The 22856-nt window shown below is 51.6% G+C and overlaps 1 protein-coding gene across 1 annotated transcript; it reads left to right on the top strand.

Annotated features, from left to right (window-relative positions):
• Window positions 1-746: 746 nt before the first annotated feature.
• On the top strand, window positions 747-22237 carry LOC148214448 (uncharacterized). Its single transcript, XM_088151513.1, has 4 exons — window positions 747-795; window positions 1383-1462; window positions 2037-3239; window positions 22163-22237. Exons 1-3 carry the CDS (start codon window positions 747-749, stop codon window positions 3234-3236), a joined length of 1329 nt encoding a protein of 442 aa, XP_088007639.1. The 3' UTR covers window positions 3237-3239; window positions 22163-22237.
• Window positions 22238-22856: the final 619 nt, after the last annotated feature.

Below are 22856 nucleotides of genomic sequence, written 5' to 3'. Positions count from 1 at the left end.
CATGGTGTCACCCCTACGACCACTGCTGACATTTCAACTGTCTCCCGTAGGGTCTGCCCATCCTGTTCAATCTGACAGAATTGGCATGCTCCAAGTTGCACCCTTAAAAGTGTCATCGGATGAGACTCAGGAAGCATGCCTTGTCACTGCTCCTACCCTCTGGAACCGTATCCCCCCAAGATCCAGATGGCTCCCATCCTTGCCTTATTTTAAAAAGACCTTAAAACCTGGTGGTGGTGGTCTTTTTCCTCCCAGGCCCTGGGCTAATTTGGTTGCTGGGGTCCTTTAGAGCGCTGTTGCCTATGTGACAATTTTGGCTGTTCCCATCAGCTGCTGTTCATCATTTTCACCCACTTTTAATGTGCTTTTGGGGATGCGGTTCCAGAGGACAGGAGCTTGCACTCATTTTTCCAGGGAAGTGTTTTCTCACATTTCTAAAATTGGATCACTGGTTGGAAGTAACAGACTCCTAGGTGTGTTTGTTGTTTTTCAGTTGAAAACTCTGGAAGGGCATCAGTCCTGGGGTTGCCCAAAGCCAAAGTTTTCCAAGAGGGCTCTTTGGGAATGTCTAGCTGACTTGCTAGGGCTGGAGAGGGGCAAAGCACCTCCTCTTCCAGGCCTCTAGAACGACCCTGGCAGCGATGGACCCTCTCTCTGGATTTAAGGGGAAAGCCAGAAACTGCTGGTAAGAGCTGCTCGGTTCCGCTCTGTGGCTACTCTCCAAAGTGCCCTACTTCCAGAGCGGCATGGCAGATGAGCCAGCCTTCGTGCCTTTGACAGTTGCCCAAGGATCAGGTGCTGGAGGAGGCGATTCCAACTGGCAGTAGCAGTACCAGAGCTACATTCCAAAGGCCCTTCTCTTCTCTTGCACAGTGGAGACCCCAGCCCTCGGGAGAATTCAGGTAGCTCCCACCCGTAGGCTGTTCAGGGAATTACTGAAGACCTGGTCTGTGGGGGACGCTGAAGCCCCCTTGTTGCTTTGCTTTGCTCTGTTGTGATCTGATTGGTTTTGCTCTTGTTCTGCATGCTGCTCTTCTGACCGACTGTATTTCTTTTACTAAGTTGGTTTTTTAGTTGTTTAGAAGTTGGGCGGCCAATCAAGCAAACAGCATTCTCCTCAGGAGACCCAGTTTTGCAGCAATTCTCAGCCCCATGGAGCTTACAATCAACAAGTAGGGTGGAAAGACCAGGGAAGGGTTTGCCTCTCGTTTCAGGTGGGTGGGGGCAAGGGGCTCAGCCCAAGACAGGTTTTGAGCTGGGCCTCCCTGGGGAGGCAAGGGTGGAGGAAACAGAGGAGCCGCCCCTCGGCAACGGCCTACTTGGGAGTTGCGCCTGTGTTCCCTGACCAAGGCCCCCCAGCACCCACTCCTTTTGCCCTGCAGCACTGTTCTTCCTCCCCCTCCCTCCTCCTCAGCTGCTCCTCAGCGCCTCTCACACCTTGGGAGTGCTGGGGGCAGACCAGGCAAGAGGGGGTGGGGGCGGGGTGCTTTTCCTCTGGGCTTGATTCCCCTGCCCCCCACCCAGAATTTCCCTGGCAAGATATGTGCTTGACTTTGGCAGAAGACCATCAAGAAGACAGGTGGGACCCAGGCAAGCTCATTCTCCCCCAGGGGCCTTCCCTGCTGCCTGGGCTGCTAAGAATAGCCTGCCTACCTCCTTAATTTGTGGGGGAACAGAAAATGAGGAATCACCAGCCTTCCTGGAAGGCACCTCCTCTTCCCCCTTACCCCGATGGGTGGCTGGCCATTGAAATTAAGACTGGAACCCCCCTCAGCTCCCTTAATCTGGGAGACAAAAGCCTCACTCTGAAATCTACAAAAGGGGGCGGGGGGGCACGGGGGACGTGCTTGCACTTTCCCATCAAGGCTGAACTTAAAATCTAGAATGCCGCTTTTTCAGAATGCTGCGCCAAACCCTCTTGGGGTGGGGGGGAGGAAAGCAGCCCTTCGCGCAGGGCTGCTGCTGCCGCCGCGGTGAAAGCCCGTCCACGGCACCAGGCGTCACAGCAGAGGCGCCATGCACGCGCCAGAGGTTAGGTGGGTTTCCCTTCGGTGACATTACCTCGCTGCCACCTGACGGGCGAAATAGGCCTTCCTGCCCGCCTCCTGAATCGCGAGGGCCTCCTGGAGGGGATCTTGCGGCTCCCGCTCCCCTCCGGCGCACTCCCCGGGGGGCAGATATTAAACTCCGCCCGCCACCCCGGAAGTGGGCAGCGCAGGGCAAGCGTCCCCCCAGGAGGTCCTGGACACGCGCGGCAGAAGCCACGGCGCCGCAGCCACTCTCCCTTCGGAAGAGCGGGCAGCGGAGTCCTGCGCTGGTGCGAGGCGCCTCGGAAGAGAGCCGGAGACGCTCCTGACGCCGCCGTCTCCCGCGCGCGTCCGCCGCCTAGGCCCGGTGGCGTTCCGGGAAGCTTCGCCGAGCCCCCCCCCCCCGCCCACCTGTCCGCAGTGCCGCCGCGAGCGGAGGCCGAGCAGAGAGCGGCCAAAGGCGAGCACCGAACGCCCTGTCGCGCCCTCGCCGCCGTCCCAGTAGAGCCGCACCGGCGAGATCGAGTGCCAGGTAAGCCCCGAGGTCCGTCTCTCTCCGTACCTCCCGCCGGTCCTTGCGCCAGGGGGCTGCCTGGGGCTCCAGTGCAGAGAGCTCCAAGCCGACAGGCGGCCGTCGGGGCGATGCCTAGGCTCGCCGAGGGAGCCGCCGCCGCCGCCGCCGCCGCCGCCGCACCACGCCCCCTACGCGGGCAGCCCTGCCCCTACTTGATGCGGTCGGTCCTCGGGAAAGGCTCCCGCGTGCCGCCGCGAGCTCTCCTCGCTGTTCCGCGGAGTGCGGGCGGCGGGAAGGTTTTGCGGATGAATGAAGTGCATGGTGGACGCCTGGCCGGGCAGGCCGACGCCCCTCGCAGGCGCCTTGGTTTCGGGCAGCCCTCGCGCGATCCCGGGCCGGGCAGGAACGTGTTGGTGTGCTGGGGCTCGGTTTCTATGGGGACGCGGGGATGCCAGCTTGCCGGAGGCTGCTGCGGCCCCGCCTTTTCTCGGAGCGGGCATGTCCCTGCTCTCCCCCCACCCCCCGGCCAGAGCGTTGCGGTCTCCGGAGCCCCTCCCGACCAAGAGAGAGAAAGGGCTTCTCTCCCTGAAGCAGCGTTAATGGGGGAGCGTCGAGCGGCGGCAGAACGTGGCTGCCGGGAAGGCGGGCGGCGGAGAGATTTGCCGCGTGGCCTTCTTTCTTCCAACCCAGTTTAGCAGGTGGGTCTGCCGGCCCGCCGGCCCGCCCTGCCTTCCGGCTCCGTGTTCTCCCTTCATTCCTTCGGACGACCCTGGGGTGGGGGTGAGGTCTTGTACGCTGCTCGGGGGCCCTGGCCGGCAGAGGAAGTGGCGGCCTTCCCGTTACCTCCGGCGCCTCCGTGGTTTCCGTGATGACGGGGATAGCCCTCCTGCCGCGGACGCCGGGGAAGGAGCGAGAGAGGGGCTCCTCGGCGGCTCTGGAGAAGCCTGAGGAGGTCAGGATCACCCTTTGCAAAAACGCGGACCCGCTTCTCTCCCTGAAAAAGGAGTGGGTTTCTTCACCCCCAGGCAAGTGAAAGAGACCTTGGCGGCCTGGGCTTGCAGTTGCTGGTGTCCTTAGCAGGAGTTGTGTCCTTGAGCCGCTGACTGCCAGGTTTTGAGTTCGAGGACTGGCCTGGGCGAGGCCCGAGAGGCCCCTCTCTTGTCTCCGGGATCTGGAAAGCCGGCCGGAGGGTCGCGATTTTCCCAGCAGATCTAGGCTGCTGTGGAGGGATCTCTTTAGCGGTCCTCTGTGGGCACGGCTAGCGGTGGGGGTGGGGCGGGGGCGGGAAGCAAGCGCCTGCTACCCCACCTTCCCCTGCTGCTCTCCAAGCAGTGGGGCAGGAGTTTCTCCTGGAACAGAGCCCTGGAGAGAGCAAAAGTGCCGCACTTTTCCGTTGCTCCTCTGGTGGTTGCTCTGTGGAACCTCTTTCGATCCGGGCCATCCTTTACCATATTCTCAGTTTTCAGGTGGGGAGGGATGGCAGATGTTGTAGCCACTGGTGAGTCCAGCTGAGCTGGGCATCAGAGGAGCTCTCAGAGTTGGCACGAATGCTGTGAGGAGCATGAAGCCATCCTCCGCCTTCTCTTGGGGTGACCAGACAAGCTGAGTAAACACAAACAGTCGAGCACCAGAAGTGGAAGGAAGGGGGGCATGACCGCGCTGGAGCTCCTTGCTCCTCCAAAGACACAGGCTTCTCCTGGCTGACATGAGCAGCTCTGTTAAGAACCAAGTCATTGTCTACTTGCGGCTCTAGTTGGGGACTGGGGTTCTGCAGGAAAAGACTGATCAGTGGTTAGAGCACAGAACTGGCTACTTGACTATACTAGCCTCTACTAGTCTTGGGAGCAATCGGCTGCTTTAATACAGATGCCCACCCGTCCTCTATGTTTAAATTCTATGCATGGGTTAGTGCAAAGCCTGTTGGTATGACAATGGATTCTGTGTGCGCGCTTGTGCATATTTACTCTTTTTGCTTGTTTCTTCTAAAATTTATTGAGAAATTAGATGATAATAATCTAATAGAAGGAAGGAAGTAATTTGTATGGTGGAGCCAGGAAAAATCAGCAAGTGTTCTTCATGATGGCCATAAGCCAGGATGATGCTGAGCTGGTGGCTGAGGATCCAAAGGTGGTTGTGCTCCTACTTCCTGGCTGGGGGAGTGGGGTGGGGCAGGGAGGGTCTGTTAGGCCCTGTTGGTATGTCCTTTTGGCTTACTTTCTGTGATTTATTATTTTATTTCAGTGGTGAGGATTTTTTCCCTTCCCTCATAAAATGAGAAAACAAAATGTTTGGGGAGTTGCATTAAAAAAAATAACCAAGGGGTTGAAGCACTTTATGAACAGAATGAAGTCTTGTTTTTAACCCATTCCTACTCATTTGATCAATGGCTCCCTCCTTTGTACTCCCCAGAATGAATTGAACAGCCTCTTTGTATGTTAAAAAAACAACAGCAAAAATGTATGGTCACATAACTAATAAAGGGATTTTTTGGGCTGTCAAGAGATGGCTAAAATACCCAGTTTTGCTTTTAAATGGGGATATTTTGGATATATTTTCCAAAAGCTGACATAGCTGTAGCTTCCTTCCTTCATTCCAAGTATAAACAAAGATGGCCTTCTCATTACTGACCTCCAACATCTGTCATCCCTGGCCAGCATGACATTATTTTTTGGGGGGGGAGACACTGGGAGGGCCTTACTCCAGTTTATCATTAAAGCTCTTTTTTCAGGATGAGTGGGGACTGTTACAGCTGGAGACCACCCTCTTCCAGAGAAGAGCAAGGGAGAAAATCCCATGAGTCTTCTGCCTGGCTCCTCACAGACCCCTGTCCCCCTCTGGTCCTTGAAATGGGTGGATGACACAAGGCTATGCTTGTAGGCAGAAGGGTGTGAGAGAGGGGTGTCTTTGTCAGAGGCAATAAATAACCTTCTGCAGTGGTAGGAAAGAGATTTGGAAGACCAAGCAACATCTAAGCCTGAGTCCTTGGATCATGACCAAAAACTCCATCTCTGAGGCCGCCAAGAATCCAGGCATTAGCAGAAAGGGGTTGGGGCAGAAGAGCGCCTTGGGGCACTGCTACCTCCCCGGGGCTTCTCTGATCAATCCTGAGCCCAGCCCACCAGGCCCTCAAAGAAGCAGGGGAAAGCTGGATCTCTGTTGAGGGGGCTACCTGCTTGGCCAGGAGGCCACATGGGACTGCTTTTTGCTGGAAATTCTCTTTTCCATGTGAGGGCTCAGCAGAAAGCCCCTGGAGGGTAGTTGAAGCCACAGGGCAGGGCCCTTGGCCAGTCCTGCTAATCCACCCCCTTCATGAGGATGGGCTTGCCAGTGGAATTCAGAACTAGAGTGATGGGGCGGTTGCCCTGACCACCAGAGAGGAAGGGGAAGATACAGCAATCCAGAAGGCTGGTACCCTCCACTTCCCTTCCAGGATGTCTGCTGGAAGAAAGCAACAATGAGAAGAGGGGCTTGATCCAGGCAACATGAAATGGGATGAGGAGAGATTCTGCCAGCTTTGCAAGAGTCAGAGGGGATGGGATGGACATCACAAAGATATGTTTAGGTCATTGCACAGCATGATTCCACTTTGGTGGGATTCTTCTGAGGGATGCTGAGTACCTCTTCCCTCCTTAGGCCTAACAGGAATGGCTTGAGCAGCAGAGAGTAGAAGGGCCAGTGGCAGTGGTGAGCACTTGCCAGCTATGGCCCACTTCTAGCCAGAACGGCTGCTGTAGGCGTCCTCCCTACAGGCCGCTGCGTTGCAGACATCCAGTTCAGCTGATGGCTCTTCTCTTGGTGTTAGGCCACGGTCTGGAGATGCTGGAGCTTGAACCCTGCCTCGGAGTCTCGGGCTGCTAAGCAGCTGCTCCTCTGCTGCTCCCCTTGGGGAGGGGAAGGAGGTCCTCCTGCCCTGCACCTCACGGGGAGAGAGAGGGCCCGCTATCAGCAAGCGGTAGCTGGTCCTGGTCCTGGTCCTGGTCCTGGTCCTGGTCCTGGTCCTGGTCCTGGTCCTGGTCCTGGTCCTGGTCCTGGTCCTGGTCCTGGTCCATCAAATTTATTCTACCTGCTCGAGAGAATTCAGTGAATAATCTACTACTATTCCCAGATCTTTTTCACGTGTACAGTTGGCAAAGCAGGTACCCAAAGACTGTTCTTGACAACCCATGTAGACATCTGGTAATCATCACAGTGTTTTCCGACGTTCAAAGGTCAGTTGCTTTATGATTTCCTGTGGAATCGTTCTGGGTGCTGGGGTCAGACTGACTGGTTCATAGTTCCCCAATTTTTCCTTTTCCCTCTTTCTGAAGATAGAATCAACATTTTCCCTTCTCCAGTTATCTGACCCTTCACTCATTCTCCAGGATTTTTCAGAAAGCTCAGCCACACCCTCAGCAAGTTCCTTCAGGACCTTCAAGTGCAACCCATTTGGTGTGGAACATCTACAGTCATTCAAAGTAAAGATGTGTTCTTTCACCAGGCTTATTGAAGCCTCAAACTGCAGCCTTCCCCTTCCTGCTTTCCATAATTGCCTGGTGGGACATATAGTCTCTTGTTGAAGAAAACAGAGCCAGAACGTAAGGTCTCTCTTCCCAGCTGTCACTTCTCCATCTCCATCAAGCAGCTGGTACAGGGGTCCCTTTCTTTTCCCTGAAAGGGAAGAAGCTTCTTGTGCTGCCTCCTCCAGCCATCTCATTCTGGGCCTTGGCCTTGCCGATGCTTCCTCTGAAATCCCAGGCTGTCCCTGTGGGCTCTTTCACGCAGCCCACCTTAGGCTCTTTTTCCTATTATCATTATATAATTGTCCTGATTTTATTGAAATCTGCTCTCTTGAAATCCAAGCTACATACTTGGCTATACTGAGTTCAGTCTCCCTGAAAGTCAGGAACATTGTTTCACGGCCACTTTCCCCACTGCTTCCCATCGCAGACTCATTGAATTGGAAGGGGCCCTTTAGGCCTCTGAATCTGGCCCCAACCTGCTTCGAGCATTCTGTCAACGCACCTCCCTTCACTCTGGGAAGAACACAGGGTCGCCTGCCCCAGCCAGGAATCCTCGGGAGGACCGCCCTGCAGTGTGTCCGCCAACAGACGTCTAAGAAATGGAATTCCCCGTCCCACTGTTTCATACCTCTTGGAAAAGTCTGCAGTTTGCTTTTGGAAGCACCACCCACATCTTTAACAATATTGTATTTATTTATTTCTCCACTTACTTTAACTCAGAAGCTTTCTGCTCATTCACTTGGGCTTCTGAACAGGTCGGGATACTTTTGAAATGTAATTCCTACTCCTTTTTTATTGTTTCTGCTCCTCATTATACAATGGGATGTTCATTACACCAGGGTATTCATGACTCCCTGTTTAAAGCTTTAAAATATGTGTTAAAATGAAACTGCAGAGCACACGGCAGAGACCAATGGAATGAAAAGACAGGCAAGGAAATCATTCTACAGTACTTGGAGAGTCTTCTCATAGTTATACTGTCACTGCTGCAGGAAAATAAAAGGCCCCAATTTGCCAAACTGCAAAAGCATTTAATGACAAGCCACAAATTGAAAAAGAATAAGGATTCCTTATTCTTCATTAAGTATTATCTTGGTGATTCAAAGCCACCCATAGTGAAGGTTTGCTGAGATTTGTTGTATTACAGTAAAGCAAACTAGCCACCACTAAAACCACCCCTCTATTTATCATGATGAATTAAATGTCCTAATTTGCCTCAGTTGCTCTTCTGGAAGGAACTGGACTTTCTCCGTATCAATTGTAAGAGGAAATCCTGATGACATTTGTTGAACATAACCCAACTTGCCCTTCACCATCCCCACAGCATTTGTTCCTTACTCAGCCCTCTTGTGTGGGACTGTCCCCCAATGAAAGCTGTGCTTGTTCTCTTCCACACACTGTGTATTTAGAAACTATGATTGTGCACGCAGACCAGTGTGCGTGCATGCATGCATGCATGCATGCATTCATTCAGTGTTGTGCAGATAAAATCAGTCTTTGCCACTGACTGAATCTGCAGAACCAAGAGGTGGAGGAATCCATCCTCGCCTTTGAGGACTGGGTGCTTTTAGGGAAAGGGCAGGAGGACAAGATTTGACTGCATTGCATGGGAGACCAAATAAAAGAAAAACTGTTGAGGGTTTAGGATAGGAAATTATATTTAGGTGTCAGCAATATAGAAGTGAGATTGAAAGCTGTAGATTGGGATGCATTTCTTTAACCTTGGGATGAACATTTCCAGAACAATAGGATAAATATTTTGCCAGCATTTTCTAATTGTCTTGGGTTGATAAAGAGCTGATTTTCAAGCAACTGAATTCTGCTAACAGTCAAGAATTTGTCACACTGAATAGTCCGTTTCCAGGCAACCTTGCTAGCTAGTGAACTAAAGCAGATTTTTTTTTTTTTTGCACATAGAATAAATGGAATAAATAAAAACAGGAAATGGAACCATGGCTAGAAAGAACTGGAAGAACATGCACCAGCTCTGTGGATAAGGCGAAGGTCTGTGTGCTGGCAGTAAGGTGAGCCCCAGTGCGTGAGGCTCTGTTCCCTGCAAAAGGCTGGGCTTCGCACATCAGCCACGATTCTCTGGAGGGGAGCACGGAGCACCACTGGCCAGAGACTTTCCAGCTGTCTTCAGCTGTGGAGGACTTTACTGGCACTCTCTTGCCATTATGGGGAGTCCCCGGGTTAAGAACGCCCAGTTTAAGGACAACCCATAGTTAAGAACGGAACCTATTGTAGCAAAATTCGAGTTAAATACACAACTCGAGTTAAATACACAATGGTTCAAGTTCATTACACAATACCACTTATACAGTATTATACAATAATACTGTTCCAGCTTATGTACAATTTCAACTTAAGGACAGACCTTGGGAACTGAACTCGTTCTTAAACTGGGGGCTACTTGTACTTCTAGTACACGTTGCTTGCCAGAAGGAGGTGGGCAAGGAGTGGATGGCACTGCCTGTACCAGTCCTTCCACATGTCGCCTCTCAACTGCTGGTTGCCAGATCCAGAAGAGGAGGAGGAGGGTAAGCCTGTCTGCTGGACAGTCAGCTTGGAGTAAGCGAAGCTACCCTGTGGGCCCCTGGCCAGTCGGCCGACAACCTGGCTGGTGTCAACTTGCAGGCGGTCTTCAGCCTTTCTATTCCAGACAGCAACTGCCTACAGAAAAGTGTGCTGTGCTGAACAACTTAGTGGGGATCGGGGCCACAGGACACATGGCACCACGATGCCGAGACTGATCCAAGGAGTCGGCTTCTTACAGTATTCAGTCCAAACGTTTGGCTGTGAACGCAGCTGTTTCTGCATTAATAAACAGTTCGCCAACTTCGCAAGAGCTTCTCATCTGCTAGGCTTATGAGCCTTCCCTTGCTCTGATCTCTGAGCTGTCTCCCCAGATGTTTCTGCCGTAGGGACAGGGATTTTGCTAACCTCTGCCCCCTCCCCCAGTCCTCTGGTTTCTCTGGCACAGAGTCTGGACACCTGCAGTCTTCCAAGGCAGCTTGAGGGTTGGCAGTATCTAGCCCAGATCTGCAACGGCACTGCAGCAGCAGAGAGACTGGAGAATGGATGAGAATCCCAATGTTCTGGCAGAAAAGGTCCAGCCTATCCCGGACAGTACCTTTCTTAGGACCAGCCCCAGGATGCAAAAGAATCTGCGAGGCTTCGTGTGCTCTAGAACCCTCCCTTAGGCAGCCTGCTAAGGTTCACAGACCCCAAAGGAACTCGGGAAGGCCAAGGCATGTGGATAAAACCCCAAGTTTTGAATGCATTGTGAAATGTCACTTGTCTTCATTGCAAGAAAAGGGCATGGCTATAAAAGATCAAGCCCACTCCCCCCCCCCCTTGCAAAGTGTAGTAATAAAGAGAAGCACAGTCAATCTTGCAAGGCAAATTAAGCATTTAAATACAGGATCATAAAATGCCAGCATTATAAATACACCTTTCAGTTGATTCATAGGCTATAATAACTTGAAATCATTATACACCTATGAAAAGGAATATTTTTTAAGCTCTGCTTAGAACTGTAAGATATATAAGAAAACCATCTAATGTAAAACACAACGAATGGTGGTTGTTTTTTACATGTGTTCACTCAACATTTCTTTGATTCTGCATTTAGTTTTATACCATATTAGGAGAGCTGCAACATGTGGGTATCTTCATCAAATCTGGCTTCATGCTTCATGCTAAGTCATGCTTTGCTGAATAAAGCCCTACTTCTTTGGGTTCTCACGTTGCATTAAGCCACAGTGGAATTCTAAAGGAAAAATGGCTGCTTCTGGCAGTTGATGCAATCAGTAGTGGGCTTCACATCATCTCTGGGACAGGAGCTGGGGGGGGAGAATTACAAGATTGGACAGAAATTTGGGCCCCAGTCATCTTCCCAGTCCATGACGCTTCTCCCGTCTTGACATCAGAAGATGGTTTCGGGGGTCCTAAGTTTGGGTGGGGAGAGAGTTGCAAGCTAAGTCGGCACAATTAAAAATGTTCTTTTGTCTGGCATCACAAGCATTTGGTGGAGAGTTAAGCATGTGGTCTGCTCTTTGCCTGCTGTTCTCAGCTCAGGTCTTCATGTGCCAGGCAGTGTGCATTTCTTTGGCTGGTTAGTTAGGTCCATCTGAGAGTTTGCAATAGCTTCAGTTGGTTAGAGAACCTCCTTTTGTTGAGACGGTAAATAATTCAGTTTGCAGGCATGCCTCATAATTTTGGAACTCAGTTCTTCCCTCCCTGTTTTTAATTTAAATTAATTTATTTGATTTAGACACCACCTGACTCCCAACAGTTCTGGGTGGTTCACAACACAGCAAAGAAAATAAAATAAAACACAATTCAAAAACATAACCAGCAAAAAAAAATAAGTAAAAGCAGATAAAAACAAGATTATTTTCCAATGAACGGAATCAAGTTTAGAAAGTTTAAAATAGAAAGTGACATTTCTTTTAATTTTCAGAGCCAGCGTTCTTCCTCAGGCATCGCCGTCAATGACGCCTAGGAAGCTGACCTTCTCCCGGATCAGGGCGAAGTGTTTTTCCTCCTGCTGACTGGCTTGCTTATTCATTTTCATTCCATCAGCAATAATACAGATACAATCCAATATAATACAAGAGCAATAAAACATCACAGATGAGGAGAGGGAGGCAGATGGGGGAGACTGATAAAAAGAACCTGTCAAAACAATTACAGCTAACATATGGATCAGCTGGTGCCTCTGTTTGCCTCTCTCGTGACACGGAGCACCAGAGTGCGGAAGCCCATACCAAGAAGGCCCTCCCCACAGGTCTGATTCCCGAAGTTGGGGCGATAACAGGAAAGAGCCGAAACCCTGGCAGAGTCATGGGGAAGAAGGTTCTTCTGCAAATAAGCTTCTTCCCAAAACCTTTCGCCGCTGAAATCAAGGCAGCAGCCCCTTCAGCTGGAAGAGAAGCAGAGCTAAAGCCCATCTCGGAAGAACGCTTGGGGGAAAGTAGCTGGAAGGGCTCGTGCTGCCACGGTCAGTGGGTGCAGCCCCGGACTGGCAGCCCCCGTGCGCTGGGCTGCTGAGTGGGATGGAGTTGGGCCAGGCTGGGCCTGCTGCTCTTCCCTCCTGTTGTTCTGCTCCTGGGGATCAGAGCGTGGTCTGGGGGTCTGTATTCTGAAACTGGAGAAAGCCCCAGGCAACAAAGCAAGCATGGTACTTTCAGTGCCCAGGTAAGGGGAGCCCCAACGTCTCAAGAGCCAGAAGCCAAAGTCCACCAGGGAGGGGCAGATGCCCCACGTGGTTTGGGAGGACCAGCAGCATCATGGCACTCCTGACGTTCCCAGCAGCTGGTCTTCAAAAACCCCTTCTCTGTTTCTGGTGGGCCTTGGCAGGGGCCCCCCTGCCACTTCAGGGGGCCGGCCGGTCAGCTGTTGTGTGTGATCTGTCGTGAAAGACAGACGCTAGTCGGTCGTTCCACAGGTCCTGGCAGGAAGGCGTGAGGGCGGGGAGACTGAGGGAGCTGCCGGGGCCGCAAGAGGCCTGCTGGGACTTCTCCTTGGGCTGAGGAGGCTAAAGGCTGTTTCGTTTCAGCCTCTCAGCCGAGAATGTTTGTTGTGCTGGAGCCTAGCATGCATAATGCATTCTGGCACACCATAAAAACGTATTAGCCGCCCTCGGTTGAATCCTTGCGAGTTGATCAAGAAGCGGTGGAAGCTGGAGTGGGTCCTGGAGGCTGCTGAGGCGGGGCGGGGCAAGGCGAGGTGTGGACAGCGGGAGGGAGCCCAGAGGGAACTCTGGCAGAAGCGTGTCCTCTGCGAACGTGAGGTGTTCTCTCCGGGCCCATCTGGGCAGCTTGTGAAGAGGGGTTGCCGTGGGAGTTCCTGGAGTGGGTGAACTCCATTTTCCATAAGTGCTAAGGCAAAGGAAGGTCAGGCAAGATAGCGGGTGAAAGCAGACTGTGTGAATGAGACTTATCTCCTCGTTGGTGCCTTCGCATGCAGGGACCATAGCAGCCAAACTCCGGGGGAAATTTCTCCTTGGCAGAGTTTGCAGCGGCTCCTTGACTCCACCGCACTTCTCGTGCCTTCTGGAAATTGACGCCCCGCCCGCCTGCAAGAGTGCACCTCCTGTCCTCCAGCCGTTCCTAGCTGCTAAGTGGCCTAAGCAGCTAAGCCACGGAGTGGAGGTCAGTGGCCCCAGTCAAGGCCGGAGGGCACCCTGATGCGGCTCCTTTGGGTCAGCCGCTGCAGACACCCGCGGCAGCAGCAGAAGGTCCTTCCGAAGGAGACCGGCTATTTACAGGGGAGCTCCCAGGAGGGAGGAGGGTTTGGCCTGTGGAAAAGGAAGTCCAGGCATGGCTGATGGACTCGTTGGTAAAGAGAGGGCGGGCATATTCACCCCTTAGGGTGGGGGAGGGAAGGCAGAGGAGAGAGGATGCCAGGACTGGAGCAGGAAGGGGAGGCAGCCGGTCAGGGAATAGCGGGGGTCTCACTCACTGGACAGCTCCAGGCCAGACTGGGGGAAGCTGCTGTTGGCTGGTGGGATCCTCTGGTTCCACTGAGCAACTTCCCACACTTCAGCAGTCTCCCCCCTCCATCCCCAATGTCCTTCCACCTTGCAATCACTAGTAGAAAAGGAGTATCTCCAACTCTGTTTTGCCCTTTGTAACGTCAGTCATTGCAACCCATCCCAGGCTGCCCGAGAAAACGTGGGCACTTGGAGAAGCAATCAGCTGCTGCTCCACACGCTAACCTCCCCCCGCAGCCCCACGAGGGGCGGAGGAAGCCTGCCTTACGAGCAGCTGTGCCCGAGGATCGCTACGCATCGGCTCGCAGGCCATGATCGCGGGAGGCGAGGGAGGACGTGAGGAGGAAAGGGAGACGGGGCACTCCCCGCCAGCCTCTGCACCCAAGGCCAGTCCTCAGGGGCTGTCTTCTAGAGGAAGATCTGCCTTTGGTGGCGCCACTTCTTCTGGCCGGCCAGCATCGATGCTGCTGTGGCTCGGGGTGCCTGCCTGGACTGATATTCCTGGGCGATCCCCGGCCTGACTGGCGCTTCCGGTGCTGCTGCTAAGAGGGGCTGTGAAATGGCAGCGTGAGGATGCTCAGAGACAGAAGGAGCCGCAGCAGCACAGAGAACCGATGGGCTCGGAGGGCCAGTAGCACATGTGGCCGAGAGGCCGGAGAGCAGCGGGGGCGCAGAGACAGAGGCTTTGTGCATGTGGGGGGGGAGGAGATGACTGGGATAATAAATTGAGTGTTTCAGCTAAATATGAAAACAGGTCCTTTACTGTAGCTTTTAAATGATGTGGCTGCTAACTGATACTAGAGATATCACGACCGACGCTGCATGCTGATGTGAGCTAGAACAATATTTTCAGTACAGGAGGGAAGCGATCAAAGCCTGTTAAAGTTGCAGTGAGAATAGAAACAATGAAGAACGTGGAACCCTCGCCCCGTGCCGTTTCTCCCTACGTCTTGGGAGGACAGATGTCTATTTGAAGCCCTCAAAGGGTGGAGAGAAAAACCTTGAAGGTGCCCCCCCGCCAGGCCAGCTGTTCTTTGTTCCAGTGGGAAAAAAGTCGGTTGGGCTGCTAACATTTTCAGGCGACGTGCCTCTTTTGCCAACGAGCCACGGGATTTAGGGATTTGCTCCTGCTCTGTGTACGGAACTGTAGACTTCAAAAGCGCAGGCAACGCGGCTCAGCCCGTGATGGGGTCTTTCCTTAAATTTCCCCTTCTCTTCCTTTGCTGAGCCACTCGGAGAGGCAGCGCCTCCCTCACAGCCCTGAATCTCAATCTATATATTCTCCATGGCTAGTGATCAACTTGCCATTAGCGATTTAATTATCCCACTTTTTCTTACAAGCAAAGCAAATTTGTAGCGGTGGAAAAACAGCCTATTCCAGGTGGAAGCCTTTCTCTCCGGAGCCAGCAGGGCCTCGTGAGAGAGGGCTTCTGCTGCAGGACCGGCTGGGGCCAGACCTGGAAAGGCCCTCTTCTGAGAGGCGTGCAAAGGTGGATGGTTGAGGAAGTAGCCGCGATCCAGTTTTGGCTCCCAACTGTGGAGACTTCACAAGGGCAGATATGCACCTTGACATGAGCCTCGTACAGGCAGGTGCATCACACTGGGATTCAGTCTGACTGCCCTTCATACTAGGTTTTCAGGGACACCTCATGTCAAGTAAGATGCTCTCCCCAAAAGTGCAGAGCAATAACCCCAACACAGATTGAAGAGGAAAATGCTGTGTGGCTCATTTTATGCTGATTTCTGGAGAGTGACTGGATAGGACATTATATGGGAGAGGAGAGGAGCTAGAACATGGATTGGGTCCTTACAGAAGATGGTGGCCCAGAGGATGCAAGCTCCTTTCCCCATGAAAGTATGTCCTCCAGCAGTTGCCCTCGGTTCATCACCAGCTGCAGCCTTCCGCAGGTCTATGTATACATGGGAGACTCTTTGCCTTTTCAGCTGCAGTAACTGGAGCTGATTTGCATGGGCTGATCAAGCTAATTGCTTCAGCCATGTTCTTGCTCAGTGGGAATGCTCAGCTTTCCTGCTGTAAAATGCAGTTCTGACTTGTAAATCAGTGCCTAAAGGGACTCACTTTGAAAAGCCCAAACAGCACAGTAGTTTCTGGTGGCTGCAACAATCACACAGGGAATGCTGGTTCACCCAGGTAAGGTGCCAGTGATGCCGGGGCCTCTCAGCCACCTTTGCCAAATGCCTATTGGGCCAACAAATGCTGGCTATTACTTCATCACGTTTGACAAGAGAAGCAAGCTCCACCGTGAATCATTTATTATTAGCAGCTCTTTTTGGTGGTGCATTTAAAAATATGTTTCTAAATGATTAATGCACATAGAATGGTTTTACTGTAGATGTAAAGCTTATGAGAAGGTTCACGAGTTGCATGAGGAGGAGATACAGAAGAGAGCCATTACGATTGCCAACTAGTTCAGAGAAGCTCACAGGAGAGATAGGGAGTGCCTCCTCATCTGCCCCATGGGAAACGGTGCAGGTGAAGCTCAAGATACAGTAGCTTCCAGCAGACAGGTCTTTGCACCATCTCCACATCCCAGTTTTACTTCATGGAGCATTGTAAAAGCCATAGGCTGTTTCTTAGAAATTCACTGTCAGGCGGGTGTAGACAGTGTCTGTAAAGGCTGACACAATATAAAAATCAGAACCCGTAGATTATATAGGAATTCCTTCTTAAAACACACTTCTTTCCCAGCATCAACACCAAGGTGGCAGGGAGGGTCACCTTCAAGGAATGGGGAGATGCTTCCCGCTTACTCCATGCGAATGAAGACATTCTGACTTCTCCCGTGCAGTGCACAAGCCAGGACTAGGTTTTCCTAGAGGACAAGTATCCCCCAAGATAGAAGCCATTGGCCTAAGGAGGTCCAGCTTTAAAGACACCTCCTGCCGTTGTCGTCTTCTTTTGGAACAAGGAAGAGTTTATTCACATAGTGAACCATGTTAAACATGAACTGTTTCCAAGGCCTCTTCTCCTCCGCTCTATCCCCCTTGAGCATTCCATGCAGTCCTTAGCCACAGGGAAGAACCAGTCCAGCTGTGAGTCATTTCCTGTTCCCAACTGAGTCCCTCCCAGATGTTTTCAGGGAGCTCCGAGTGGCAAGCTGCACCTCCAAGCCTAGTTCTCACTTAACAAGTCCATTCTTGCTTCCTGCTCAAGTCACTCACTCCAGGCTGTTTAGGCTCAAGTGCTTTAGTGCTTACTCACATGACAGAGGCAGTGAAGTTATTTGCTGTCTTTTGTCACTCATATTTGTCTCTCACCATTACATTATTGATGAGCTGCTTAAGATGTGAGGATGCCCATGGCAAGGATAGCTGTGCATAGCCTCCTTCCGTTCAGCTGAAGGTGAGTTCAGCTACCCAAGGGCTCAGAGCACCTGGCAAACAAGAATCGGCCAGTTTGTCCCGTCAAAGGTTTCTCTGTCATGAGACTGCTGTCCTCGATGCTGTCAGGCTCAGCCCAAGAACCACAACGAGGCCATCCAGTGCTGTACAGTTCCTTTACTGACTATTACCTATTAGGCAGAATCTCACCAGACTAAACTTGTCTACAACTACTAGAGAATATACTCCGTGAGGCTCTAAGGAGGAGCCAGCCTCATCCTCTTCGTCTTCCCACCGTCTAGTCGTGGGCTGAGGAGGCGCTTGCCCTGGAATGCCTCTCCCCCCTCCTGACAACCTTGAAGCTCCGTTCCAGAATCTTCCCCACTCATGCTATCCATCACAGATGCCTTTGGAAAGAAAAAGAATTTGCCCCGGGCTTTTAGACAAACACGTCCTAGTCACATTAGATTCTACTCCACCTGGCTGAAGGTGGAGGCACTTACAACAATAGGCCCTAGCAAGGCCACAGCTGGGCAGGCACCAGGCTTCTGTCCCTGCACCACAAACTTGCAGGCACATCAGGTGTAGGAGCTCCATCCATAGTCTGTTGAGGAATAGCTTTTGTTTGCATCTCTAAGCTCTAGTTTTTTTCCTGTTTCGCCTTTTGGATATTTCTTGCAGGCCTCAGCTGCAGGTTTTGGGGAGCTGAGCAATTCTTCACTGTGGTGGTGATGCGGGGTCCTAGACGCAGTTGATGTATAGCCTTCCACTTTCCAAAGCACTTGCCAGTCTGGTGGAAAGCTGGTGTGCTCTCCGCAAAAGAAACAAATTACAGGGTAAAGAAGGTCCAGGACAGCCAATTCTTTTTGTTACCGGAAGGCCTATGTCACTCCTGTCCTCCTGTGCCAGTACTAGAGCTCTTAGCAACTCCCTCTGCCCTACAAGAATCCTTGACACCTTTCCTGACTGCAAACCTAGCTCCCCTCCAGAGCATCTTCTCCCCAGATTTGCTTCATGCAGGCCAAGAGCAGAACTGGGCAGCAGCACAGCCAGGCGGTGGAAATAAACTCCACGATGCAGGTAGGTGTCAGGGTTGCCTCTGGGCCAATGTATTTAATTTCGTTCGGAAGAAAAAACTATGCATTCACAGAGATCTGAGAGCAACACCAGCAGCATTGGCTCTAACGCGCTGGTGCATGCCATCTGTTTTATGGAGGGAAGGGATTTATGTGGGGAAGATGGTCTGCAGATGAAATGTGGAAGGGTGCAGGTTTTTCTTCTTTGAACGGTGGCTGTAGAGTCAAGGCTGCACTGAACATCTTGGTGAGAGGATAATCGCCTGCTGCTTGCAATGGGCGGGCACATGCGGTATTGGCAGCCCATTGGGTGGTGCTGGCAAGATGGACAGTTGTGGATTTTATAGTTTGCCTTGAAAAAATATCAAGGGACAAGTGGTTAAAATGTAGCCTTTGGAAGCAAAAGGCTTGTTGTTTTAAGCCTACTTCTGTTTAGGAAAGTGACACATGGTACAGGAGGTGAAAGTTACTAGTTTTAGTATTAGTATTAAGAAGGCAAGCTTGCATTTGTAGCCTCAGAATTAGAAAGTCCAGGTTATAGCTCTCCTTTGTGGTTTCTGAGATTAAACACTGTAATTTGTTGTCAGGGTTGTGCATGATGAATGTAAATTGGGATGGTAATTTCTACCGTGAATAAATACAAGCTGTATGTGGATGGTAGGTATAATCCAGTACGAACTGAAGCATATATAGTTTTACCCATTTCAACTTGTTTATCTCTGAACAAGTCAACCTTTGACTGTGGTTTGTGGATGGAGTGTTGTGGCACATTACTGGAACTCTGCAGACTATAAATCAAGGGGAATGAAATGTACATGTTTTAATTTATGCTGCGATGGTGATAGGAATTCATATGACTTTTTTTTTTTAAAGGAATGTTTGATCTCTGCAGATCTTTATGAGTGATCCAGCTTTAAATGAGCCACCAATAACTGTTAGCCAGAAATGAGGTCACCTTCTGAATCCTTTTCGGTTGGGGCTGTCTTGTGCTTTATTTTGCTGGTATCCTTCTCAGTGGCCTTCCATCCCATGTTTTTATTTGGTTAACCCCCACCCCACCCCCACTGCCTTGGCTAACAAAGTCCTATTTGACTGAACTTAGGAAGGGGCATCTTCCAGACCACCTTGGGCCATTTAACCAGAAGTATCATTTTCCCCAGGTCTCCTAAGCTATATGGGGACCAGGAAGCTGCAGGCAAACACATTTGAAACCCCCCAGGATGGAAGCTAGCCTTGGGATGGGCTTGACTTGCAGTGCATCCACTGTCCGTTCAGGTCAGGCAACGTGAAAAGCACAGAATACCCCTCTGTCAGCACTTTCCCCCAGCGAGCCAAACATGCTTCAGTCCTACAGGCCTTCTCTCTTGGAAGTTAAGCATTTCAGCACCCTGGCTAGCACTCAGGTTCCTCTGGCCACTTGAAGACGGGCTGAGCCCTGGTGGGTCTGTTGCACTGTCACTGCTTTAGAAATTACCATGCCAAGTTTCAGTTGGGATATTTCCCATCCTCACGATATGCAATTCAGACCCGATTGCTCTCCCTCCTCTATCTTCCTGGAACTTCCAGTACATTGAATCTGGCCAGTTAGATGAAAGCTTTTGTGACCCATGGATGTATATCTGGCACCTAACTCCTGTTTAAACACAGAGACTGTCCTACATCCAAGAAGTTGGCCCCAAGAAGATGTCCCACCAGGATCTTGCTGGCTCCTGTCTGAGGCTACTTCTGGGTCTTCAGTGGGGGGGGGGGGGGGCTGCTAGGGTGTTCTCCTCCCTTCCACAGTATCCAATAGGAAAAATACCAACACAAAAACAACTTTACTACTTGAATCAGAGAAACAAGAGCTATAAGGCTATACAGACAGTATCATAGGCCCAAGATTAACTTTAAGCAAGTCTAAGTTATTGAACTTCTTGGGTGTCCTGAGGGAAATCAGCAGTCCTCCTCTCCTGTCTGCCTCTGAATCTCCTATGTACAGCAGACTTGTCCTCAATGGTGCAGTGCATATTTGGACAAACTGTCTCTCCCCCTTTGATGGTCAAATGCCCAAGCAACATCTGGGGCACGTAGCGGTTCTTTTGCCCTCTTCTGCTTGATCTCTCCTGGTGAGTTGAATTTCCTCCATTCAGGTCTGCGTCCCGTCTTGGCTCTTGAAGTCTCAGTCCTTCCCCAGCAGATCTCGGAGGGAAAACCTGCCAGCCCCTTTCTCTCTGTTGGCCAAGTGTTGCCAACCTGCACTCCTGATCCCCCTGCAGCCCCAAGCTGCCCCTCTCCCCTTTGTCACTTCTGGAACCCCGCCTACCCAGAGTGCTGTGGGGAGAACCGAGGCCTTCTCTCTCCTGCCTGTTTCCCCAGGCATTTGGGTCAGAGGGGTAGAGGAACTCTGCTGTGGGGGGGGGGGGGAGTGGGGCTATTGCTTATACTTGGGCACCAGCAGATTATGTGTGGTGAGTTTTCTGTGTTTTCATCTTGTGTGAGATGGGCAGCTATTTAAATCACAGAAATACATAATGCCTCTTGCTGATTCATGAGTAGTCTCCATCTTTGTCTATTTAGACCACTGCTGTCTAGGCTAACTTTCCCTTTTCTTTTTTCTTTTTTCTTTTTATACCATTGCTACAAACTTCTGCTTCACTCCTCCACCCCCCCCCCCCGTCCTTGAGTACCTCGCTTGCATCCAGTTCCGCAGCTCACTTTTATATCTTTTTTAACTCTTCTGAGTTCAGTTTCTGCCTCTCTGCTCCTTAAGACAAATCTCCTCCCTTGACTGGGGATATCAAATTCTGATCCCCCTCACTGGCTCAAATTTTTTTGTCAGTAGCAACAGCTCATCTCCTCTTCATCTTTATCTTCTAGTTCCTCTTTCAGGAGGTTCTAATCTCCTCCTGATCTTATTTTTATCCATTTACAAGCTTTTGCAATCCTATTGTATTCTATGACACACCTATCAGTTTGCAGTAAATTCTAACTCCAACACAACCACCCTAATTGTGAGTAGTCAAGCAGATATTTCCTAAATTTCAAAGTTAATAGCATTAAGTTCAAGCTTTTGGAGCATGGCCCAGGATACTGGGGGCGGGGGGGGGGGGGAAGTCAGTCCAAATCTCAACTTGCTGGTTGCAGCTAAGTGGTGATTGTGTCCATGACTGCTGCTTTCTACACAGCCCTGGGAAAGCACTTCTCACTGGGAGGAACAGTGCATTTGAGGCCAATGTGCAGCAGGCAGATTGGAGCTGGATGGAGCTAATCCTCACACGGTGGCAATATCAAGCTTGGACCACAGAGGCGCCCAGGTGAAGCCAGGAGGGGTGCTGGCTCTGCAAAGGGGTGCTTAGAAGTGTGCTCCTCCTCTTTGTGGAAGCGTTTCGTGAACAAACAGAGGCGACGGACGCAGTCCGCATGCTGTTCTCCCCCTCCCCAGCGTGCCTTCTTCGAGTGCTGATTTCCCATTGCAATGGCAGCACCCTTCCTTGCGTAGAGACCCACCCGTTCAGCTGCTGGGTCAGGGCAGGACTGAAGAACAGGGGGCTGGGACTGCCAGCTAGGGGAGCTTGAGGGAGAATTTCTGAAAGGTTCTTTAACCGGTGCATCCGAAGGGGCAGAAAGAACAGCGCAGAGCAGAGCAGGAGAGGACTCTGCGTCCAAACAAAGTGGAACAAGGCCTAGTTCTCTTGGATCTTTTTCTGTAGCGTGAGGTAGGCCACCTTTCTTCCTTGCCAGGATTAACTGGAATGAGGGTTCATAGCCAGCTCTGTAGCTACGTAAGTGCTTGGAAAATTTAAAGCAATCACGATATGAATATCTGCCTCCCTGGACTTTCCCTTCTGAGCCCAGAACTGTGAGCTCTCCTAGATATCTCCCCTCGAAGCCACGACTTGGGAATCACCACCTAGTGCGGGAGTCATTCCCCTCCTTGTCAGGAGCTTCCTGCTCAAAGAGAAGAGCTGGAGCTCTCTGCCCCACTTTCTCTTGAGGATCTGGCGTGGAGGGAAGAAGCTGCTTTCCTGACACAGCTCTGCTGTGAAAGGACCCTGTGAACCGGCCAGCAAACAGCTGCTTGGCACTTGCCAGAGTTTGCTCCAAGCTCCCTCCGTGGCCATCAAGGTTCTGGGGCTGAGCCAGGCAGCTCTTTAAGATTCCGATCACAGATGGGGCTGGATCTCGAAGGCTTGAGAGCTCAGAGCCTCTCTCCGCTCTTTCCACAGACACCACCGTCGCCAATGCTAGCAGGGAGCAGGCCAGAGCAAGCCGTCTCTGCTCTCGGCTGCTGGATGCCAACAGTGAGTACCTCGCTACCTGCTGGGGGGGCCCAGGTTCAGGCCGCTTCCTTGTGGGGGAGGAGAATTGGGGCAGTTCCTTGGAAGCACTTGCTCTGGGGTCCCATGCCGTGAATGCAGGGCTTTGTTGTGCCTGTGACAAGGTGGGCCCTTTGAAGCAGCCTTCACCCCTCCCAGTTTTATTAGAAGGAGCCAGAATCGCTGAGATTTTAGCGTCAGATTTTCTTGGCTGTATCCAACCAAAAGCTATGCAGCAAAAGCTGCGCGTGACGGGGGAAACAAAACCAGAGACTGGGCACACAGATATTAATTGGCTTTTTTGTGTAAAAGTCTTACAGGAGAGGCAGGGAGGAAATGCGCTCTCCTGCCTGGGACAGCTGGGGACTGGCACTTGACGGGCATGCCGTTCCCAGACTCCCTCAGAGCCAACCAGAAGCTTCCCACTCTTGAAGAAATAAGACACAGTTTGCAGAGCTGCCACGTCTCCTGGTCTTTATCTTCCGTGGTTGACCTGGTCTTTGGAGCCTTATTCTGCAGCTGGATAAGGAGGGCCCACCACGTCTCTTGGGTCTGCTTAGTCCAAGCAAGGCAGCGGAAAACCCAGAGTGCCCGAAGCAGGCAG

Source organism: Python bivittatus, unplaced genomic scaffold, assembly GCF_059951505.1.
Source record: "Python bivittatus isolate LINGU-HERP-01145 unplaced genomic scaffold, Pbiv_v1 ctg000670_np1212, whole genome shotgun sequence".
NCBI lineage: Eukaryota > Metazoa > Chordata > Lepidosauria > Squamata > Pythonidae > Python > Python bivittatus.
The sequence above is the reverse complement of the archived record's forward strand: the minus strand, read 5'-3'. Positions and strand labels throughout refer to the sequence as shown.

Excerpts from the sequence above, each read along its gene's own strand:
- LOC148214448 (XM_088151513.1), top strand. The coding sequence starts at position 747 with ATGGCAGATGAGCCAGCCTTCGTGCCTTTGACAGTTGCCCAAGGATCA. Across the intron at positions 796-1,382 it reads GACAGTTGCCCAAGGATCAG|CACTGTTCTTCCTCCCCCTC; the intron begins GTGCTGGAGGAG and ends TTTGCCCTGCAG. Across the intron at positions 1,463-2,036 it reads GAGTGCTGGGGGCAGACCAG|GTGGGTTTCCCTTCGGTGAC; the intron begins GCAAGAGGGGGT and ends GCCAGAGGTTAG.